Raw genomic sequence first — 22,289 nt, forward strand, 5'->3', positions numbered from 1 at the left:
GCACCCACCAAAGCTTCTCTGTCACTCCTCCTTATTAGCTGGACAGGGGAGAGAAAATATAACAAAAAGCTCATGAGCTGAGATAAGGATAGGGAGCTCACTCAGCAATTACTGTCATGAGCAAAACAGACTCAGCTTAGGGAAATTGAATTAATATATTACCAATAAATTAGAATAGGGTAATGAGAAATAAAACTAAATCTTAAAACACCTTCCCTCTAACCCCTTCCTTCTTCCCAGGCTCAACTTCACTCCTGTGCTGGTTCTGGCTGGGGTAGAGTTTGTTTTCTCCCCAGTGGCTGATATGGGGCTGTGTTTTGGATTTGTATTGAACACAGTGTTGATAATGTAGAGATATTTTTGTTGTTACTGAGCAGTGCTTATACACAGTCAAGGCCTTTTCTGCTTTTCATACTGCCACACTGGTGAGGAAGTTGGGGGTGCATGGGAGGTTGGAAGGAGACACAGCTGGGACAGGTGACCCAAACTGACCAAAGGGATATTCCAGACCATATGACATCATGCTCAGTATATAAAGCTGAGGGAAGAAGGAAGAAGGGAGGGGATGTTTGGAGTGATGGCATTTGTCTTTCCAAGTAACCATTGCACACGATGGAGCCCTGCTCTCTGGAGATGGCTAAGCACCTGCCTGCCCATGGGAAAGGATGAATGAATTCCTTGTTTTGCTTTGCTTGTATGCATGGCTTTGGCTTTCCCTATTAAACTGTCTTTATTTCAACTCATAAGTTTTCAAACTTTTTATCCTTCTGATTCTCTCCACGATCCCACTGGTGGGGGGGAGTGAGTGAGGATGCGTGGGACTTGGCTGCTGGCTGGGGTGAAACCACAACAACTCCCTATTTTCTCTTCCCCCTTCCTCCCAGTGGCACAGGGGTTGTGGTCAGTCCATCACCTTGTCTCTGCCATTCCTCAAGAGAAGGACTCCTCACACTCTTCCCCTGTTCCAGCATGGAGACCCTCCTATGGAAGGTTATTATCTCCTATTAACTTTAGCCAGGCACCCCTCAATAGCTCGTTTTGCTAAAACCAAAAGACCCAAAGCAGTACATCTTGAGGAAGGCCTCTGCCAATCCTTGAGAGCCCAAATGACTCCCCCTATGGAGTTGTTTTAATATTTGCAGGGTCAAAGCTCCTGGCATCCACTGTTTACTGTCCATTGTAAATGAATTCTCCCCTCTTTCTTTTGCTCCACCACTTTTAATTATCTCCAACTCCTCTGATGGAAAAGATACCACCACCAACTCCCCCCTCCCCCCAGCAACAGCTGAGCCACAGGGAGCAAAGGGAGGATCCCAGAGACCTCTGGCAGAAATGCTGCTTTCTGAACCTCTCCGTTGGCCAGTTGATTACCTATTGCCTCTTCTGAGTACCCTGCCTATTATCCCCTAACATGTAATATTTCTACCTCTCTTGGTAAAATCACCATCTCCAACAGGCAAGTAATTGAGCTCTCATGTGCAAATGTTTTTCCCCTGCAAGGTAACAAACCTCTTTCCTCACAGTTTTCCAAATGCATGTACCACTCCATATGCATATTTTGAATCTGTAAATATATTCACCACCTTTCCGGGATACAATTTTCAGGCTTTTATTAAGGCATACAATTCTGTGGTCTGTGCTGACCATGTGCATGGTAGCTTCCCTTCTTCTTCCCCTCTTTTCACTATAGCATAACCAGTAACTCGTTTTCCTCCTATTACTTTTGAAGATCCATCAATAAACTCCTTTCCCTCATTTGGCAGAGAGATATCCTGTAAATTTTCCCTAGCTCGGGTCTGGAGATCTGTTACCTGGATACAGTCATGAGTTTCCTTTAGGTCTCCTTCCTTGGTACCAGTTTAACAGGAGGCTGGGTTAAACCCTTCCCTGCTTCTAAATTCTAAATTGTAAAGACGCTTGATGGGGGTTCCACGGACGGATTTGGGGTGAATATAAGCGAGATCTCTGTTGGTTGCTCTTGGGGGATGAGGTTTATTCAGGATGCAGAAAGGCCCTGCCTCCTGCTGTGTAGCAGCACGTGGCTGGGCCTGAGGTGATGGGGGAGGGGAGAGATAAAGGGGGGAGCAGGGACTCCCGGAGGAAGTTCCAGGAGGAGAGGGGAAGATCCAAGAGAGCGTCTGGCCCCCCGGAGACCCCTTATCAAGGGGGGCCTCGAGGTGGGCTGGAACAGGACTTGGGCCAATGGGGTTACAGACACTTGATGTTTCAGGGGAGGGTTACAGGTGTGGGGTGAACCATACATTCTGGGGGGTGAGATGGAACAGTCCATTTGACCTTTGGACCCCTCTGTAGGTGAGGGTTATTGTCCAGCCAGTAGGGGGCATTATATTCGTCCTGGCTGTACTATTGTGGTTCTTAATCATACTTATCTACCCTTCCCAACATCAAATACTCCTGTTCCATTAAACAGGTTTTATACTGTAACAATCTAGTGCTGGTCATCCATTTAGAACTTGATGCCAGACTTTAACAATCCTGCCATCAGTTACCATCAAAGCTGTGGCTGCACAATTCTGCAGACAACAGAGCCACAGTTACCCTTAGAGCAAACAATGGGGCCATCCCCTCGCTGATGGGTCAAACATTTTAGCACTAGAATTCCTTTGGCACAGCCCTGTTTAACATCCACATACAATTCCAATTCCTTTTCTGAATCTGGCTAATGTTTTGCTGTCTTTCTGGTGTCCATACCACAACACTGGGGCTATCTGGGTTTAAAAAGTCATAAAATAAAAAGTCCTTAATCCAGGTCCTGCAATACCCTATTAATCCTAAAAATTGTCACAGCTCCCCTTCAGTCCTGGGCAATGGCACCTCCAAGATTCCCTGAACCCCTTCTGGACCAACACACCACAAGCCTTCAGTCAAAACAGGCCTCAAACATTCAACCTTTCTCTCCAACATCTATGACCTCCCTTCAGACACTCCAAGATCCCATCCTCCAGCCAGAAAATTAAGTAATTTCACAGTGGCTTCTCCTACCACCTCCTCCCTTTCTCCTGATAGAAGCAAGTCCTTCACATACTACAATAACCTAATTTCCAAGGATGGAGTAAATTCTTTTAATATCTTGCCCAAATAAGACCAGTGCTTCCATATATCCCTGTGGAAGGATCATCCATGTCTTTATTATTTTCCCTTCTCCCTCTTGTTCCCACTCAAAGGCAAAATACTGTTCACTGTGCTTTGTAAGCAGGCATCCCCAGAAAGTATCTTTTAAATCAAATACTGAATAGTATCAGTGTGAGGAGGAAACCTGGTTCCTGATGGTATAAGGATCTGGGACCATGGAGTGCCTGGGTTTTGTAGTCTCATTATTCTTATGTTCTGCACCATTCTATAGGTTCCATCTGATTTCATAACTGGCAGGATAGAAATGTTATAGGGAAACATAACATACATGGCTCCAAAAGACCCGTCTTTAACAGGAAGTCAATAACAGACTGTAACCCCTTCCTTCCCTTGAAAGAGGGTATTACTTTTTAGACACCACTTGTCCTGGTTGCCTCAGACTAATTTGGAGAGGCTCCATATCCAGTTTTCCCTGGAATTGCCAACACTTCTGGGTTCACTTTAGCATAAGTTTTATCAGATAATTTACACAGTGTCACAAGAGCCCTAGCCTCCCCATCACCCCTCACAACACTAACCCACATTCCCAACTGCTATAAACTACTCAGACCCCAAGTGGGAATGAGTTATAAAAGTTTTATTGAGAATTAATAAAAATAATTCACAAAGCAAAATGGACAGCACTGGGAGCATGGCTGGCCACTAGAGGCTCATCCACAAAATGACGGCTCCACCTTTTATGCCCCTGGTGTTGCACCATCCAAATACATATTCATAAGCAGTCATACATATTCAAACATCTTAATATATCCCTGGCCCCTCTCAAAGTCTGCCAGTTGACTCTTCTTTGCCATCCATTGGTGGAGACCGTCTTGCAACTTGACTGGAGATGAGGTGGTGTCATGGTTTGACACTGGCACAATGCCAGTGCCCCCATGAAAATGCAATCTCTCAATTGAATGCTGTGGAATGCAATCGAGAACAGAGCAAAGCAGGCCCAAGCTTAATAACAAGAAAAAAAACTTTATTAAGCTACTACTACTATACTACTATAAAAGGAAAAAGAGAGAGAAAAAAACCACACCAAATTCAAAATGAAAACCTTCCAAAGCATTCCTCCACCCACCACCCACCTGCAACAAACCACAGTGAGACACAACCTGGACCCCAATCAGGTTTCCACCCTTCAGACAATTGATTCTCAGTCCATTGAGGGATAGAGGAGCTCCTCCTGTGCCACAGATCCCCCAAGAAACACAGCTGCCACACCCTGTGCTTCTATGTCACACATGGCACTGCCCAGAGAAAAAAGTTTGCCAATGGTGACCCTCTCCTTTCCATGCACAGTGCTCTCACCACCACTGCATGGATGGACAGACTGCTTTTTAGGATTTTTTCCTTTCAAGGATTCCCTGCCAAGAGGGGAAAAAACAACAGTTCAGTTTTTCATTTTTGGCACCACAGTCCCCCCCATTTTCCCCTGGGGCCGAGGGTCCAAGAACAGAGATCTTCTTCTCTTCTTCTTCTCTGAAGACAGGGGGCACCACCACAGACTTCCCTAACTTTTCTCTGTTCACTCCACTTCTGTCTTTTCCCAGATGAAGCAGGTCTCTTTGGCTCACCGGCATCCTCCTAAAATACAGTCTCTCTTGGAGGAGAAGATTAGTTCAGTCTGTAGCTGCCAAGAAAAAGTCCAGCCAAAAGCCACTCCATCATCTCCTCCCACCTAGAATTTCTCCTTCTAACATCCCAGGGTCCAAGCTGTCTCTCTTCCTCTCTTTCAAACCGAGGAGGAGAAAAATTTCACAAAGCTTTCATTTCTCAAGGAAGGGTTAAAAGTCCCGACTCCCAAGGATGGCTCACTGCCCAGGCTCCAGCTCCCACGGTGGCTGGGCACCTTGCGGCCCCCCCCCCCCCACTCTTCTCCTTCCCTGTGGTTAACTGCTGACAAAACTGCTGCTGTCTCTTTCTCTCTCTCTCTCTCTCTCTCAAGAGAGAGAGAGAGAGAGAGAGAGAGAGAGAGAGACTCTGGGGGGGGGGGGGAACGGAGACATCCCAGATTTCTCCACCCTTCCATCTGCAGGGGGCCAGGCCCGGTTCCAGTCCCTCCACCCTTGGGCCTACCTCCGAAGGCCACATGGCTTTTCCCCTCCCCCACCCAGCCATGGCCGGGCAGGGGAGAGGCTGCACTGCACGCTGACTGGAACCAAAGAGAGCGCTGACTGGAACCAAAGAGAGCGAGTTCTCCTGGGAATTCTGCTTTTAACCCCTCTGTGTTCTCAGAGGCGTGTCCACCTTCAATTGGTCAATATCCAAACTGACCTCTTCCTTCCGAGAAAAATTCTTTTTCCGTGTCAAACCACGACAGGTGGTGTCATGCCAAGTCCCCCCAGCGACAAGCTTCCCCCATTCCTGGCTGCCTTATGCAAGGGGCACGTGTACACGCCCTCCTTCTACATGTCTCTGACAACCCTGATGACTCAGGGTTGTCTGGTGGCAACAATACAGAGGGGAGAAGAGAGGATTAAAGGGAGGACAAAAAGGGGTCTAAAACAACCTACAACAACAGTCACACATCAAAAGAACTTTAAACCTTAATAAAGTTTATTTTAACACACATAATATCCAGTCCTCATATGTGAGAGCCAATCACCACACCACCCATCTATAACACAACTCAGTCATCAAATACCCTCCTAGCAAACCACAACCACAACTACGAACAAACAGAAACTCATGCTTTTCAAACCCATCTCACACGTTGACCAATAGTGGTTGAATAAAAAGCACCGGCTCATCTTTCCCACTTACTCCCTGAATTATCAAAAGAACCCTCTTTGGCATAAAATTCAAAGTAGACAGAGAGGCTCCCGTGTCTACTAGGAAACACACTTCCACACTTCTTGGTTCAGACCCACCCTGCATGTTAGCAAGGGCTCCAGTGTGGTGAGCCCCCGGTACAATAGGAGATCCTGACACCCTTAACAATCCATTGTTCTCTTTTTTTTTTTTTTTTTTTACAAATGACACATTGATTAAAAATTGTGCCGTTATCCTTGCCTGTACCTTTACCTTTTCCTCATGCCTTCTTACATATACCTGATGTGCCTTTCCAACTAACTCCTGCAAGGGCCCACTCTGCCACCTCTGAAACCCATGCTCCCATTGCCTGTGGGCTCTCACCCTTCCACAGCTGCCAAACTCTGCAAAATCACTCACTTCCTTGGTGACCCAAACAAAATCCATTCTTATATCAGGACAGGCTTTGGTGACAGATTGTATCACACGGTGTACACCAAAGACAGTCCCTCTACCTTACACCGTACACCAAAACCAGTCCCTGTCCTGCCACAGTGTCCAGATGCATCCCCTCAGCACACTCATCCAGGTCCCCAGTCTGCTTTCTCAGCACCAGAAGCTCTGTAAATCACCGGGTCCCAGTCGGCGGGCAGTGCCACAGGGACAGGCAGGAGGACAAGATATCCTGCAACCTCATAGGGAGCTTGGCCAGAGGGCCACTACAGCTTCTGCCGGCAGGGTTGGTGGCATCAGGTGCCACCCGGTGCTGAGCCCCGGCTGCCCCACAGCTTCAGCCCGGCCCCACACCTCCCCACAGGCCCCCAGCCCATGCTCCTGGTCCCACACTTCTGTGCCTGGCCTCGTCACTCCTCACCATAGAGAAACCCCCTTAAATCTTGAGTAGTAAGTGGACAAACCCAAATCCTACACCCTGGCTCCATAATGACCAGGGGAGGGGTGGGGGGGGGCGGGGGGGTATAGGAACAATACCTCCCTGCCTTCCCTATCTTGGAAGCTGCTATTTGCCTTAACCATATTCCTCCACACTCCCCTTCAACCAATCCTTTCCCAAACCAACACCATCCATCCCCTCTTGCTGAGACCTCTTCTCGACTACCCTTACTGCCCCCTCTGGGAATCCATCCCCTGATTCTGAGACCCCCTTCTTGACTCCCCTTATTGCCCCCTTAATACTTGGTCTCTTTGAGCCAGGTCTCATAAGCTCTCAGAGAGAAGAATTATACCCTAGATAGCTCAGCTACCTCAGGTGGCATAAAAGTAGCAGGATGGCTCCTGTGACAGTGTTGGAAACAAAAAGTTTTTAATAAAAGGCAAAATAACAAAGGTCTTTACAGAGAAAAACCCAGCCAAGGCAAGAGGTTCTTGCTCCTGCCAAAACACTTCACAAAAGCGATTTACTTATTTTGTTCTTTTTCTAGTGAATTGCTTAGGCGGGACTTTTTGGCTTCTGTCCAATTAACTATCCTTAAGTTTGAGATGAAGTCCCCAAGATCCTATGAGGTGTCTTTTAACCAAATTGAGGCAAGAAACTTCTGGGCTTTTTTCCTTTTTAAGGAGACAAAGGGTAACTTGTTTACTCCTCCAACAGGGGGCACATTCCTACACCGCCTCTGGGCATCCATGTCATTAACTACCTCTGAGAGAATGTGCAAACCATCTCAACATTCTCTCAAAGGACCCTGTGGAGGTATTTTGGGATCGTCATCCCTATAGTCGAGACCCATTCTCAACTTTCCTTTACAACTCCTTATGGTCTTCCTGCTATGTTTTGCTCCCCAAAGTTTCAATTGTACTCACCAGTGAGATTTCCAGCGGTCCTTTCCTCTGGGCTCTTCACGGACCCCCCTGGTCAACCTCTCATCTGTCTCCTGGACAGTCTCAGGAACCCAATCAATTGCCCACTGCTGGCCAATGTTAAAGGGAGCTGGTCACCTAAAAAGCAGGTGAGGTGCTCCTCCAGCTCTTCTTGCTATGTGCTGGTCCCAGATTTTGGAAGAATACTGGACAAGAGCTCCCATCTTGTGCAGAAAATCATGCTCTGAAAAGCCAGTGTCCATAAAGGAGATAGAGGAGTCCTGCAACTTTATTCAAATAAAGGGAGAGAGTACACTGGGGCTCATGCCCATGGGATTTTCTCTCTTGATGTTTTAGAGGACTCAGCCTCCTTTTATCCCAAACTCCTGGCCGCATGATGCCCTCTTCCTTTCCCCATTGGCTGAGGTACTAGGAAAGTACAGCCTTCCTGAACTGCCTATTACATATTTCCCCTTGAACCTGTCATTTTCCCCCAAAGTTCAGAAACTCAGGCTTGTGCAGACCCACTTGTCTGTTTCAGGATCCAAACTGTCTGGGTTCTGTAACAAATCTGTGGCTTGAAGTTGGTAGTGAAACGCAGACGAAAAATCAAAGCCCCACAATTCCTATAAAGATTTGTAGGGACGGTATGTTTATTACAGCACTGGACGCATGTGAGGGATTGTTCCCCTTCAAAGGACATGTGTGCCCCTGAGGACTCCTGATCCTTTTTATTACCCCTTACTAATTTATATATGTATATAATTTCACAATAGGTTTATGCATATTCATTCTGCTGATTTCACGTTACACCTACAGCTAGTTACACTTGTACTCAATTTTTTGTCAGAAAGTACAGAAATAACTCCTGGGTCACTTTGCCCTGTCTGTTTCAAGGTCCGAGGAGTCTTTCTTATCTCTTATCTTTTCAGCCTGGAAATTCGCATTCTTTCTCCTCAGCTGGGGCAGTTTTGCTGTTGTTGCAAAGTTACCAGACTAAACAGCATATTTTACTTATGTTAGCAAGCTCAATGTGGCACATTTCACCTAAATCCAAATTGATTTCTACCCTGTTAGATTTTCACTCTGTCTCATTAGAGACATTAAGACCCATTTCAAAGACATTAAAACCCATACCTTCACCCATGGAATTGTTTGTAAAGACATTAGCACACATCTTTCCTATAATTTCTTTATTATTTTTATAATCTTCAGATTATATTATTTTCTAATTTGGGGACTGCATTGAGACCGCTGTGTCTTTAGCAGTAAATAAAGTTGTTATCCATAAAGTTGTGCAATCCCTTTTAAAATTGTCTTTAAGTGTTATTACTGTCTGGAAGTCCAAATAATATTCTTGACTTTCACTAAGGTAAGTTTATGGACTTTATATAGGGTTGTTAGAGCTTTTAATTAAAAAAAACAAACAACAAAAAAACCCAAAGGCGGCTCTTTTTCTTTTGGAGCAAATTTTCTGACATACTTCATTGCTGTAATGGAGCAACCTGAGAAGCTGCATTTCACAATCTGAAGCAGATTTTGCAACACCTTTGCTGCTTGTTGGTTTGTTAGTCTGCTACTTGTAAACTCCTGTGAGGCAGCACGAGGCAGGAGCTCTTATGCTCATCCTGGGCTTTGGAGAATTTCACAGTACCTTCACTGCTGCTGCCTGCCCTGTGCCACAGAGGGGTTGGACCTGCTCTCCAAGATGCACCATGCTGAGGAGGGATTGGACCTGCAGATGTTGGGAATTTTTCTTTCAGTATTTTGGCAACATCAAAGCCTTTTGGACAAAAATAATTTTTTCTGGGTTTAGTTTTGTCCCTGTTCCCTGCTGGTTGTTGTTTTGGGGAGAAGGAGTGTTCTGGAACTGCAGACGCTTGGTTGCTGTGTTGTTTTCCTTTGTTCTCTCTCTCAGCTGTGTGGTCTGCAGTAGGTGGCTTCTCTGCCATCTTGTCTTTGTCCCCTGGGCCAATGGGCTGCCACGGTGGCCACCATCTTAGGAGGAGGAGGCTTCTCTGTTCCCGGGAGGAGCATGTGACTCAGCACCTTTGTATCTAGTGGTTATTGTTGTTATCTTCATTGTTGCTGTTTTATTTTTAGTAAACTGTTATTTTTTCACTTATATCTTCTTCCACTTGGCTCTCCTTATTGATGAAAGCAGAGTGGTTAAAACTGAGGGTAGGTAACTCACTTTGGAGTCTCTGTCCTATAAATTGTCATAAATTAAGACAGATATGCATATTGATGTTTATTGTGGACATAGTTACTAAAACACCAAAAGTTTACTTGATCATGAGAGATTTTTCACATGCAGTTCTCTTACAGCATTTAAAGTATTGAATTACATTATAACAAATTGTGAAAGAGAATTTTCTTTTGACTACTGGAGGTTTTAAATTAAATGGTCAGTAACTTTCTACTTTCTATTCCTATCAGATTCTCCTTCCCCTACTGCTGCAAGAACGTTGACGCTGGTTGCCAAGTCTGTGCAGAACTTAGCAAATCTGGTTGAATTTGGAGCTAAGGTGAATATAATTTTACACAGAACAGTCTAGAAGATTGCCGTGTTCATGTTAACAGAAACAGATTTTGTCTGTATTATTCTTATGCAAATCTTGATGTGTGACCTGGGTGTCTTATCAGCAAGGAGGCTTTATTCCTGCAATTTTTTTCTATCCTCTTTAGTTGGAGCTCAACAGGGTATTGATTTAACCTAGAGCAGTATCATAAATATGGCTGATTTGGAAAGAAGAGTCAATAATTTCAGAATGAGTCATCTAGAAACTTATGTGAATGATTTGGTACTTACCATAATGATTTTCAATCTGGAAGTATGAACAACAGCAGGGACATGTTAAAATAACTGATAAATGAATGGCCATGCTAGTAGGCATTATAGAGTGATGTAACCATATTTTTATGCTATGATATCAGATAAACTCAGACATTGATTTCAAATACAATAGTGGAAGTATGTGAACTCTTTTTTTCTGTCTGTCGATGTCAAAAAGGGTAGTAGTCATACTCTAGTATTCATAGAATCATAGAATCTCTCAAGGTGGAAGGGATCCATAATGATCATCAAGTCCAACTCCATGCTCCCTGCAGGACTACCTAAAAGTAAATCACATGACTAAGGATATCACCCATATTGTCCTTGAAGTGATAGGCTTGCTGCTATGACTGCTTCCTTGGGGAGGCTGTACCAGTGACTGACCACCCTCTCAGTTAAGAATCTTTTCCTAAAGTCCAGTCTGAACTACCTGTGATGCAGCTTCATTCCATTTTCTCATGTCCTATTGGTAGTCACCAGAGAGAAGAGATCAGCATCTCACTGCCCCCCTTGAGGAAGCTGTAGACTATGATGAGCTCACCCCTCAGCCTTTTCTAAGCTTAACAAACCAAGTGACCTCAGCTGCTCTTGCACTCAAGGTCTTTCAATGTCTTGGTTACCCTCCTCTGGACATACTCTAATAGTTTGATTTCCTTTTTATATTGACGCACCCAAAACTGCACATAGTACTTGAGGTGAGACCATACCAGATGTCATGGTTTGACACTGGCGCAATGTCAGTGTCCCCATGAAATTACATCCTCCCCAAATGAGTGCTGTGAGATGTTATCAGGAACAGAGCAGAGCAGGCTCAAGCTTAAAAACAAAGGGAAAAAATACTTTATTAACCTACTACTATAATAAAATCACACGCTGAATCCAGAATGAAAACGCTCCAAAACATTCCTCCTCCCTCCACCCAATTTCCAACAAAACACAGTGATATACAACTTGGACCCTCAATCAAGTTACCACCCCTCAGATAATCAATACTCAGTCCATCAGGGGAGAGAGGAGTCTCTCTTGCACCATAGATCCCCCAGGAAACACAGTTGTGACCTCTTTGTGTTTCCATGCCACACATGGCACCACCCGGAGAAAATCTGCCATTGTGACACCCTCCTTTCCATGTCACAGTGCTCTCACCACTGTTCATGGACCAAGACTACTCATAGGGTTCCTTTAAGGATGCTTTGTCAAGGACCAAAGAACAACAGTTTCTCATTTTTGGGACAACAGTCCCCCCCGTTTTCTCCTCCCCTGGGGCCGAGGGTTGTGAGAACAGAAATCTTCTTCTTCCTGAAGACAGAGGGCACCACCACACCCTCCTCAACTTTTCTCTGTTCATTCCATTCCTGTCACTCTCCTGGCATCACTGCAGCAGGTCACTCTCTTGACTCCAACCTCTGCATCCTCCTAAAAATGCAGTCTCTGTTGCAGGATAAATTGGTTCAGTCAATGGCTATACAAGAAAAGTCCAGCCAAGGCCACTCCATCATCTCCTTCCACCTAAGATTCTTTCCCCATCTTCTTCGAACATCTCAGGTCCCAGGCTGTCTCTCTTCTCTTTCAGATCAAGAAGGATTAATGTTTCACAAAGCTTTCATTGTCCAAGAAGGGGTTAAAAGTCTCAGACTCCCAGGACAGCTGAAATCTTGGCTCCCAGAACTCCAACTCCCACAGCTGGGCACCTTCTTCCCCCCCCCCCCCCCCACTTTACTTTTTCACTCTCTCTCCCTCGGGGCGGGGGGGGGGGGGGGAGGAGAGGGAACGAAGACATCTCCGATTTTCTCCACCCTTCCATCCGCAGGGGCCGACCCGGTTCCAGTCCCTTCACACCCTGGGCCTACCTCTCCTAGGCCACATGGCTTCCCCACCCAGCCTGGGGCCTGGCAGGGGAGGTCTGCCCTCTTCACTGACCGGAACCAAAGAGAGAGTTCCCCTGGGAGTTCTCTGCTTTTAACCCCCTGTGTTCTCAGAGGCATGTCCAATGCCTTCAGTGGTCACTCCAAGCGACAGTATACAAACGTGACACTGATTGGTTTGACCCCAACTTCCTCAGAAAATTCACTTCCCTATCAAACTATGACACCAGAGCAGGACAATCACCTCCCTTGACCAGCTGGTGATGCTCTGCCTGATGCACCCCAGGACACAGTTGGCCCTCCTGGTTTCCAGGGCACTGCTGATTTATATTCAACTAGCCATCAACCAGGACCCCAGGTCCCTTTCTGTGGGACTGCTTTCCAACCTTTTGTCTCCTAATTTGTATGTATAGCAAAGATTACCCCATCCCAGGTGCAGAATCCAGCACCTGCCCTTGTTCAATTTCATATGCTTGGTGATTGCTCAGCTCTCTAGTCTATCCAGATCACTCTGTACGGTCTCTCTACCTTTGACGAAGTCCACAACTCCTCCTACTTTATCATCAGCAAACTTAATGTATGCTTGATTCCTATGTCCAGATCATTTATAAAAACATTAAAGACCACTGTCCCTAAAATTGAGCCCTGGGGAACCTCACTGATGACTGGCTGCCAGCCTGATTTCACAATAACCCCATTTACTATGATCCTTTGAGCCTGGCCCATTAGCTAATTGCTCATCTAATGTATTATGGACTTTTCTAGGTGTGTTCTGGACATTTTATTCAGAAAGGCACTGTGAGAGACATTATCAAAAGCTTTGCTAAAATCCAAAACCACCATGTCTACTGACTTCCCCTAGTCAAAAAGATGGGTGTTGGAAAAGTTGGAAAAGTGGGAGAGGAGAGGCAGGCAGCCATCCCTCCACAAAGAAAACATCTATGTGATGGTAAAATGAGTAAATTTTCTTTACGAATATCCACATCAAAAAGACAACTGAGAAATGCTAGAGTAGAAAGCTATGATTACAAAGACTCTATTCAAGAAGTATGAATCATTTGCCTGAAGTAGATGATGGGAGTCTTTTTTCATTTCCATTTATTATTTCATGTCAAAATGGGGAGACATCTTTCAGTAATATTGATATGTCTCTGTACAGAACCTTGAAATACATTCCACATCCACATTCTTTTATATACTATATGGCCGGGCCCAGAGAGTGGTGGTGAACAGTGCTGCATCCAGCTGGTGGCCAGTCACTAGTGGTGTCCCTCAGGGGTCTGTGCTGGGACCAGTTCTATTTTATATCTTTATTGATGACGTGGATGAGGGGATTCAGTCTTTCATTAGTAAATTTGCACACGACTCTAAGCTGGGAGTGTGTGTCGATCTGTTGGAGGGTAAGAGGGCTCTGCAGAGAGACCTGGAATGGTTGGATGGATGGATGGATGGATGACGTTTAATAAGTTCAAGTGCCGAGTCCTGCATTTTGGCCACAATAACCCCCAGCAACACTATAGGCTGGGGACGGTGTGGCTGGACAGTGCTCAGGCAGAAAGGGACCTGGATGTACTGGTCAACAGCCGACTGAACATGAGCCAGCAGTGTGCCCTGGTGGCCAAAGAAGGCCAACAGCATCCTGGCCTGTATCAGGAATAGTGTGGCCAGCAGGACTAGGGAAGTCATCCTTCCCCTATACTTGGCACTCATGAGGCTGCACCTTGAGTGCTGTGTCCAGTTCTGGGCCCCTCAGTTTAGGAAGGACATTGAGATGCTTGAGCGTGTCCAGAGGAGGGCAACTAGGTTGGTGAGGGGCTTAGAACACAAGCCCTGTGAGGAACAACTGAGGGAGCTGGGGTTGTTTAGCCTGGAGAAAAGGAGACTCAGAGGTGACCCTATCACTCTCTACAACTTCCTGAAAGGTGGTTGTAGTCAGGTGGGGGTTGGTCTCTTTCACCAGGCAGCAACTGACAGAACAAGAGGTCACAGTCTCTAGCTGCATCAAGGGAAATATAGGTTGGATATTAGGAAAAAGTTTTTTACAGAAAGGGTGATAAAGTCCTTGAATAGTCTGCCTGGAGAGGTAGTGGAATCACCATCCCTAGATGTGTTTAAGAAAAGACTGGATAGGGCACTCAATGCCATGATTTAGTTGAGGTGTTAGGCCATGGATTGGACTAGATGATCTTTAAGGTCTCTTCTAACCTTGTCATTCTGTGAATTCTGTAATAATACACTTTTAAATCGAGACCAATTAGGACTAAACTTCCAGCCTGGATATAGAGTATTTGGAAACATATTAACAACTACTAACCTCTGGCTCACACATACACACACGCTTTTTCTTTAGTTATTTTTTAGACTGGTCTTTTCTGTTGATACAGCATTTTGAAACACCCCTTTTATTTGTACTTGTTTTCATACTGCTTGACATAATTTTGTAAATGAGTTTTACAAGTTTCGTTTAAAAGCCTCAACTTTTACTAAACTTTCTATTGCATCACTAAAACAATGCCAGCAACAATTGGCCTGTTCTGGTTCCCAAGTCACAACATGGTTGAACAATAAAAATCTGTTGACTTGAGCATAATGAAAGAAAGAAATTTCAGGATGCCATTATAGTGCCATTTGTCTGACACTCACAACTTGGAATATACGCATTAATGAAAGAACAAAAAGGAGGGCAAATATGTCCTAATGTTGATGCTGCTGATGTTGTTACCTCTGAAAGTTTTTCGTCATTTTATAGCTGCAAGGAAAAAAGTCTATTTTCATTATTTCAGAAATGTAATATTTCATGTCACAGTGCATATATAAACAATTTCAGAATCCATCTGGTGCAGAAAAAAGTGTAATCTTTTGACTGGTTGTACACCAGTCATAAATTCACTTGAAAAAGATGACACATTTGTTTTACAGTGTCATTTGTCTCTGATTGCAATATGTTCAGGTATGACTGTTAAATCAGTATCAATTTGTTCTAATAAATAATTTTTAAAATTACCAGGAGCCATATATGGAGGGGGTAAATCCATTCATCAAGAGTAACAAACATCGCATGATCATGTTTTTAGATGAACTTGGGGTAAGTGGTTTAAAAAGAGAAATTGCAAGTTGTAAAGCAACATTGTGAGTTAAAATTCTTTATAGTCCTTGTTAACTAGGTCAAAAATGCATCAGCTTCCTCACAATTTTCAATGCTTGTCACTGAAATATTTTTCTTGTGCATGTTTAGGAGCTGCAGATTGCTGGCCTGTTGCACAGAATTAAAACCAATCAAATGTCCTGTTAGAAAGTACTGTTGTAGACATGAGATCTATTTAAGCTTCTCCCCAAGGATTAGGGCTTTCAGACAAAAATACCAACCTTCTAAAAAATATTTTAAAATAAAGAAAATCTTATGTGTAATTTGTCATATGATTTTACCTGAGATTGGTAAAATTGAAGTTTTTTAAAATATTGTGTTCTATTTTACATATACATAACCAAATGTCTCTCTGAACGAATTCTGGATATTGTAGTTTAAAAGAAAGTAATAGTTTCAGTTCAATTTGAAACCATTACTATTTTGTGTATGATAGTTATAATGAGTTAGGAGCTCATGTATGTATATATGTTTATGTTTAAATCAATAATTTGTTGAAAAAATATGAAAGAAATGTGTCTATCTTATTATTCCTGAATTAATCCATTAAAAGTGACCTATAAAACATCTCAGACTATTTTGATAATCTATAAGAATTACTGCTTTGAAGTGTGTCATTCAGATAGATTGCTATATGCCACTTTTTTATGGTTAAATGGCAACTTTTGCATATTATGATGCACTATTGTTTTTCCTTAAATGGTAGATTATACATGAGGACTTGGAAAATTGTTGGGTTTTAAAATAACTGATTCATCTACTGGTTTAATTACATTATTTTCTTAGTGGATTTACTGACTTGATAGTTTGGGGATTTTTTTGTGTCAATTTTTGCTGTTGTTATTGCCTGATTTGAATTTTTAAAAAACCAAATAAAACAACAAACATATAATGGATGGACCCCCCTCATTTGGGGGGAAGATATGATATGAATCTCTATTTCTCAGTATCTTTCTAGGCAGCTCAGAGACAGCATAGCAGTATCAAACCTTCCTATTAGGAATAGGAATTGCTGTATATTCAGTGATCTCTCTGTGTGAAATGTGTAACCATAATTTGTCTTAATAAAATAGATGATTGTGGAGAGGAGGAAATAAATAATTTATATTACATAACATGGACAGAAAACTTAATTGTGAAGAAAAACATGGTACTTGCTTGCAGTATCAAAACAACTGTTGGCAGCTGTGGGGAACTGTTATTTAATTTCTTTTATGACTGGCTATTCACCATTCTAAGTCTGTTCTCATAATTTTTGTTAAAGAATGTTCCTGAGCTTCCAGACACTACAGATTACTCTAGAACTGACTTATCTCGTTATCTGGCAGCCTTGCATGAGATGTGTGTGGCTCATTCAGATGAACTTCGGACACTTAGCAATGAGCGAGGTGTAATGCAGGTAAACTATAATGATTAACAAAAATCATACATAGAGATAGCATGTCTAACTAAAGTTATTGTTTAACATTGTGATTCCTTTGTAATTTTTTCTCTCCGGCAGTATGAGTGATAAATATGTACATTTAACCAGGATGTTGCTAGTTGTAAAGGTAAAGAAGCTCAAAAATATGAACTAAGTATTTATACAACAAATCCAAAGATGTTTTAAAGCAGTGGGTTGGAGATTTTTTGGTTAGTTTTTTTGCTATTTTGTTTTGGTTTTCCTCTTCTGGGATTTTTGAGGGTTTGTGTTGTTTGTTTTAGTGGGTTTTTTATTCACAGAATCACTAGGTTGGAAGAGACCTTCAAGATCATCAAGTCCAACACATGCCCTAACACCTCAACTAAACCATGGCACCGAGTGCCACATCCAGTCTTTTCTTAAACATATCCCAGAATGGTGACTCCACCCTCTCCCCAGGCAGACAATTCCAGTACATTATCACTCTTTCCATAAAAAACTTTTTCCTAATATCCAATCTATAGTTCCCTTGGCGCAGCTTGAGACTGTGTCCTCTTATTCTGTCAGTTGCTGCCTGGAGAAAGAGACCAACCCCCACCTGACTACAACCACCTTTCAGGAATTTGTAAAGAGTTATCAGGTCTATTACGTTGGGTCGTTGGTTGGAGACAGAAAAGACAGAACTCTCCAATGATCATGAGACAAACAACAGAGATTTATTATGGCTGCCCCCTTATATAGGGGGTTCAAAATTTCCAGGCTTAGACAACTCATTGGTTGGGGTTTCAGCATCGCCCAGCTCTCTGGCCAGTGATGTATCTGCATTCAGGGTTGAATGGGATTGGCTGGGGTTCCCTGCTTGGGTTCAAATCCATCCTATCTTTGCTTACCCAGGGACTTGTTTACGTCTAGGCTGGTTGAGTTTGGGGGTCTGTTATGGCCAAATTTATCTTAACAGCTACAGACCAGCTGCAGCCGTGACAAAGGTCACCTCTGAGTCTCCTTTTCTCCAGGCTAAACAACCCCAGCTCCCTCAGTCATTCCTCACAGGGCTTGTGTTCCAAGCCCCTCACCAGCCTTTGTTGCCCTCCTCTGGACACGCTCAAGCATCTCAACATTCTTCCTAAACTGAGAGGCCCAGAACTGGACACAGTATTCAAGGTGCAGCCTCACCAGTTCCAAATGTAGGGGAAGAATGACTTCCCTAGTCCTGCTGGCCACACTATTCCTGATACAGGCCAGGATGCTGTTGGCCTTCTTTGGCCACCAGGGCACACTGCTGGCTCATGTTCAGTCGGCTGTTGACCAGTACATCCAGGTCCCTTTCTGCCTGAGCACTGTCCAGCCACACCGTCCCCAGCCTATAGTGTTGCAGGGGGTTATTGTGGCCAAAATGCAGGACTCGGCACTTGAACTTATTAAACGTCATCCATCCATCCATCCATCCAACCATTCCAGGTCTCTCTGCAGAGCCCTCTTACCCTCCAACAGATCGACACACACTCCCAGCTTAGAGTCGTGTGCAAATTTACTAATGAAAGACTCAATCCCCTCATCCATGTCATCAATAAAAATATTGAACAGAACTGGCCCCAGCACAGATCCCTGAGGAACACCACTAGTGATTTGCCACCAGCTGGATACAGCACAGTTCACCACCACGCTCTGGGCCCAGACATCCAGCCAGTTCTTAACCCAGCAAAGAGTGCTCCTGTTCAGGCCGTGGGCTGCCAGCTTTTCCAGGAGTATGCTGTGGGAGACAGTGTCAAAGGCCTTGCTGAAATCTAAATAGACAACATCTATGGCCTTTCCCACATCCACCGGGCAGGTCACCTGGTCATAAAAAGAGACCAGGTTGGTCAAACACGACCTACCCCTCCTGCTGGCTGGGTCTGATACCCTGGCCATCCTCTAAGTGCTGTGTGATGACACTCAATATAAACTGTTCCATTACCTTACCAGGTACTGAGGCCAGGCTAACTGGCCTATAATTACCAGGATCCTCCTTCCTACCCTTTTTGTGAATGGGCATCACATTGTCAGCTTCCAGTCATCTGGAACCTAACCAGTGAGCCAGGACTGTTGGTAAATGATGGAGACCGGCTTTGCAAATTCATCTGCCAGCTCCCTCATTACCCTAGGATGGATCCCATCTGGTCCCATTGATTTATAAATATCCAGGACTCCTGAACAACTGACCAATATGATCAAGCAGAAGCCGTTTATTGTTTACATTACACACAGTTTTATAGATTCTACTAACTACTAAGATCACACTTCTTGATTGGTGCCTTTGTCTTGTTCATTTGTTCTCTGCCTCCATTTCTCAGCATCCATGATTGGTTACCGTGCAGGTATTCTACAGTCCTCTGTTATCTAGTTCTGGTGATCCTGGTATGTGGTTTCTCAGCTTCTTCATTCTTATTTTAGCACTGTTTATGTCTTAGTAACCTTGATGAACTCCACAGTACCCTGAAAAAATTCTAATAAGAACAGTTACAGATGGTATGGCTGGTGCACACTGAGGCCTAAGTTGTTCAGATACATTGCTACAACAGGTGGACCATTCTGCTCCCTGACAACATCTACCAACCCAGAAGGACAGTTGTCCTGAGGACAAGTATCTTCCCACAAAAGACGGAGGCAAAGAAGGTGTTAAGCACTTCCGCCTTCTCCTCATCTGCAGTTACTCAGTTCCCTCCCACGTTCAGTAAACAACAAAGGTTGGTCTTGCCCTTCCTTTTGCCATTACACATATTTGTAAAAACGTTTTTTATTATCCTTTACAGAAGTTGCCAAAGAAGGTTCGAACTGAGCTTTGGCCTCCCTATTTTTTTTCCTACATGCCCTAGCAACCCCTTTAAATACTTCCTGAGAGACCTGACCCTCCTCCCAAAAATGATATATCCTCTTTTTATTCCTAAGTTCCTTCAAAACCTCATTGCCCATCCAGGCTGGACATTTGCCTTGTCGACTCATCTTTCGGCACACAGGGACAGTCTGTTCCTGTGCCCTCAAGATCTCTGTTTTGAAGCATGCCCACCTTTCCTGGACTCCTTTGCTTTTAAGGGCTGCTTCCCAAGGAACTCTCTGAATAAGTCTCCTAAATAGGCCAAAGTCTGCCCTCCAGAAGTCCAATGTAAAAGTCTTATTGATGCTCCTCCTGATTTCACCAAATATTGAGAACTCTATTATTTCATTATTACTATGCCCCAAACAGCCTTCAACCACCACATCTCCCACCAGCCCATCTCTATTTGCAAAGAACAGGTCTAACATACTCCCTCCCCTGGAAGGTTCACTCACCAGCTATGACAAAAATTGTCCTCCACACACTGTAAGAACTTCCTGGACTGCCTCTTTTCTGCTGTATTAAGTTCCCAGAAGATGTCTTATAGGTTAAAGTCGCTTACAAGAACAAGGGCTGGTGATCCTGAAACATTCTCCAGCTGCTTATAGAATAAGTTGTCTACCTCTTCTTCCTGGTTGGGTGGATGATAACAGACTCCCAGTGGGATGTCAGCCTTGTTGGCCTTCCCCTTAATTCTTACCCATAGGCATTCAACTTCAGAATGAAACGTGGATGAAAATTAAAACTTCATAATTTTAATACAGATTTGTAGGGGCGGTATGTTTTTATTACAGCGGCGCATGCAGGAATTTTTCTTTAAAAGGTATGTGCACCCCTTAGAAATCCCGATCCTTTTCTACTATCTTTAACTAATTTTTATATGCATAGAATTTTACAATAGGTTCATGCATATTCATTCTGCTGTTTTTGCATTACACTTATAGCTAGTTACACTTGTACTCAGTTTTTGTCAGAAAGTACAGAAAAAACTCCTGGGTCACTCTGCGTTATCTGTTTCAAGGCTTGAGGAGTCTTTCTTATTTCTTATCTTCTTAGTGTGGAAATTTGCATTCTTTCTCTTTAGCTGGGGCAACTTTCCTAGTGCTCCAGTTACTAGACTAAACAGCATATTTCACTTACGTTAGCAAGCTCAACGTGACACATTTCACCTAAATCCAAATGTATTTCTACCTTGTTAAATTTTCACTCTGTCTCAATAGTAATTAGTTTCAATACCCATGGCATCAAAAGCCTCCCTGATATAAAGGGCCACCCCTCCACTTCTTCTCCCTTTCCTATCTCTTCTGAAGAGCTTGTAGCCATACAGTGCAGAGCTCCAGCTATGTGAATCATCCCACCACATTTCCATGATGGCGACTACATCATAGCTTTGCTGTTGTACCATGGTTTCCAGCTCTTCTTGTTTGTTACCCATATTGTGTGCATTAGTAGACATGCACCTCAGCTGGGCTACTGATTTCACCACTAACTTAGGTTTACCACCCTTGGGCCTACTTCTAGACAGCCTATCTGCATCCCCTTCCCCCTTCAAACCTAGTTTAAAGCCATCTCAATGAGTTCTGCCAGTTCATGAGCTACAATCCTTCTGTCCTTAACAGAGAGATTGAGGCCATCCAGTTTCAGCAGGCCAGGTGCCATAAAAGTTGCCCCATAATTAAAGAACCCAAAATTCTGCCTATGACACCAACCCTTGAGCCACTTGTTGATAATGTGGGTTCTCCTATTCCTTTCAATGTTTTTCTCTGCCACCAAAGGGACTGAGCAGAATACTTGTCCTCCTGCCCTATCAACTACTTGACCCAGTGACCTAAAGTCCCTTTTAATTGCCCTGGTGCTCTTCTTTTCAGTCTCATCACTGCTAGTCTGGAGTATCAGCAGTGAGTAATAATCAGAGGGCTGAATCAGCTCAGGGAGTCTCTCGGTAATATCCCGTACCTGGGCCCCAGGGAGGCAGCAGACCTCCCTGTGGGATGCGTCCAGTCAACATATGGGGCCCTCTGTTCCCGTTGGAAGGGAGTCACCCACTACGCCTACCCTTCTTTTTAATGTTAGAGGTGGTGATCCTTCTGACAGATGAAGCATAACTGGGAGGATTACTGGGCAGATAATTTTCTTCTACGTCATCTGGCTGACCCTCTAGATCCAGGGCCTCATACCTATTCTGAAGGGGCACCTGGGTAGGTGATGGGGGTTGAGAGGAATTTTTATTACCTCCCTGAGGTAATAACCCATTTCCACTCCCCTTCATCCACCAGGTGTCCTCCTATTGCCTGACAATGAGAGGCATGGGAGTCCTCTGACTCCTGGTGGGCCTCCCTCAAGGGTGGAAGGGCAGAACTCCACCAATCTATTTCCCTTTCAGTTTCCCTAATACTCCTTAGTCTTTCAACTTCCTCCCTAAGCTCAGCCACCAGGGAAAGAGATTATTCATAAGTTTGGGGTGGGGTTTTTTGGTTTGTTTT

At 44.0% G+C, this 22,289-nt stretch overlaps 1 protein-coding gene across 1 annotated transcript in view; it reads left to right on the forward strand.

The window, feature by feature from the left end:
• LOC116806888 (ras GTPase-activating protein 1) overlaps positions 1-22,289 on the forward strand; it is a 168,801-nt gene that overhangs the window by 143,130 nt on the left and 3,382 nt on the right. Inside the window, exons 22-24 of the mRNA XM_032744707.3 lie at positions 10,147-10,235; positions 15,416-15,493; positions 16,818-16,952. Coding sequence (XP_032600598.1) covers positions 10,147-10,235; positions 15,416-15,493; positions 16,818-16,952 — 302 coding nt within the window. The remainder of the gene's footprint in view (positions 1-10,146; positions 10,236-15,415; positions 15,494-16,817; positions 16,953-22,289) is intronic.

The sequence above is a fragment of the Taeniopygia guttata genome, chromosome W (assembly GCF_048771995.1).
Source record: "Taeniopygia guttata chromosome W, bTaeGut7.mat, whole genome shotgun sequence".
Taxonomy (NCBI): Eukaryota; Metazoa; Chordata; class Aves; order Passeriformes; family Estrildidae; genus Taeniopygia; species Taeniopygia guttata.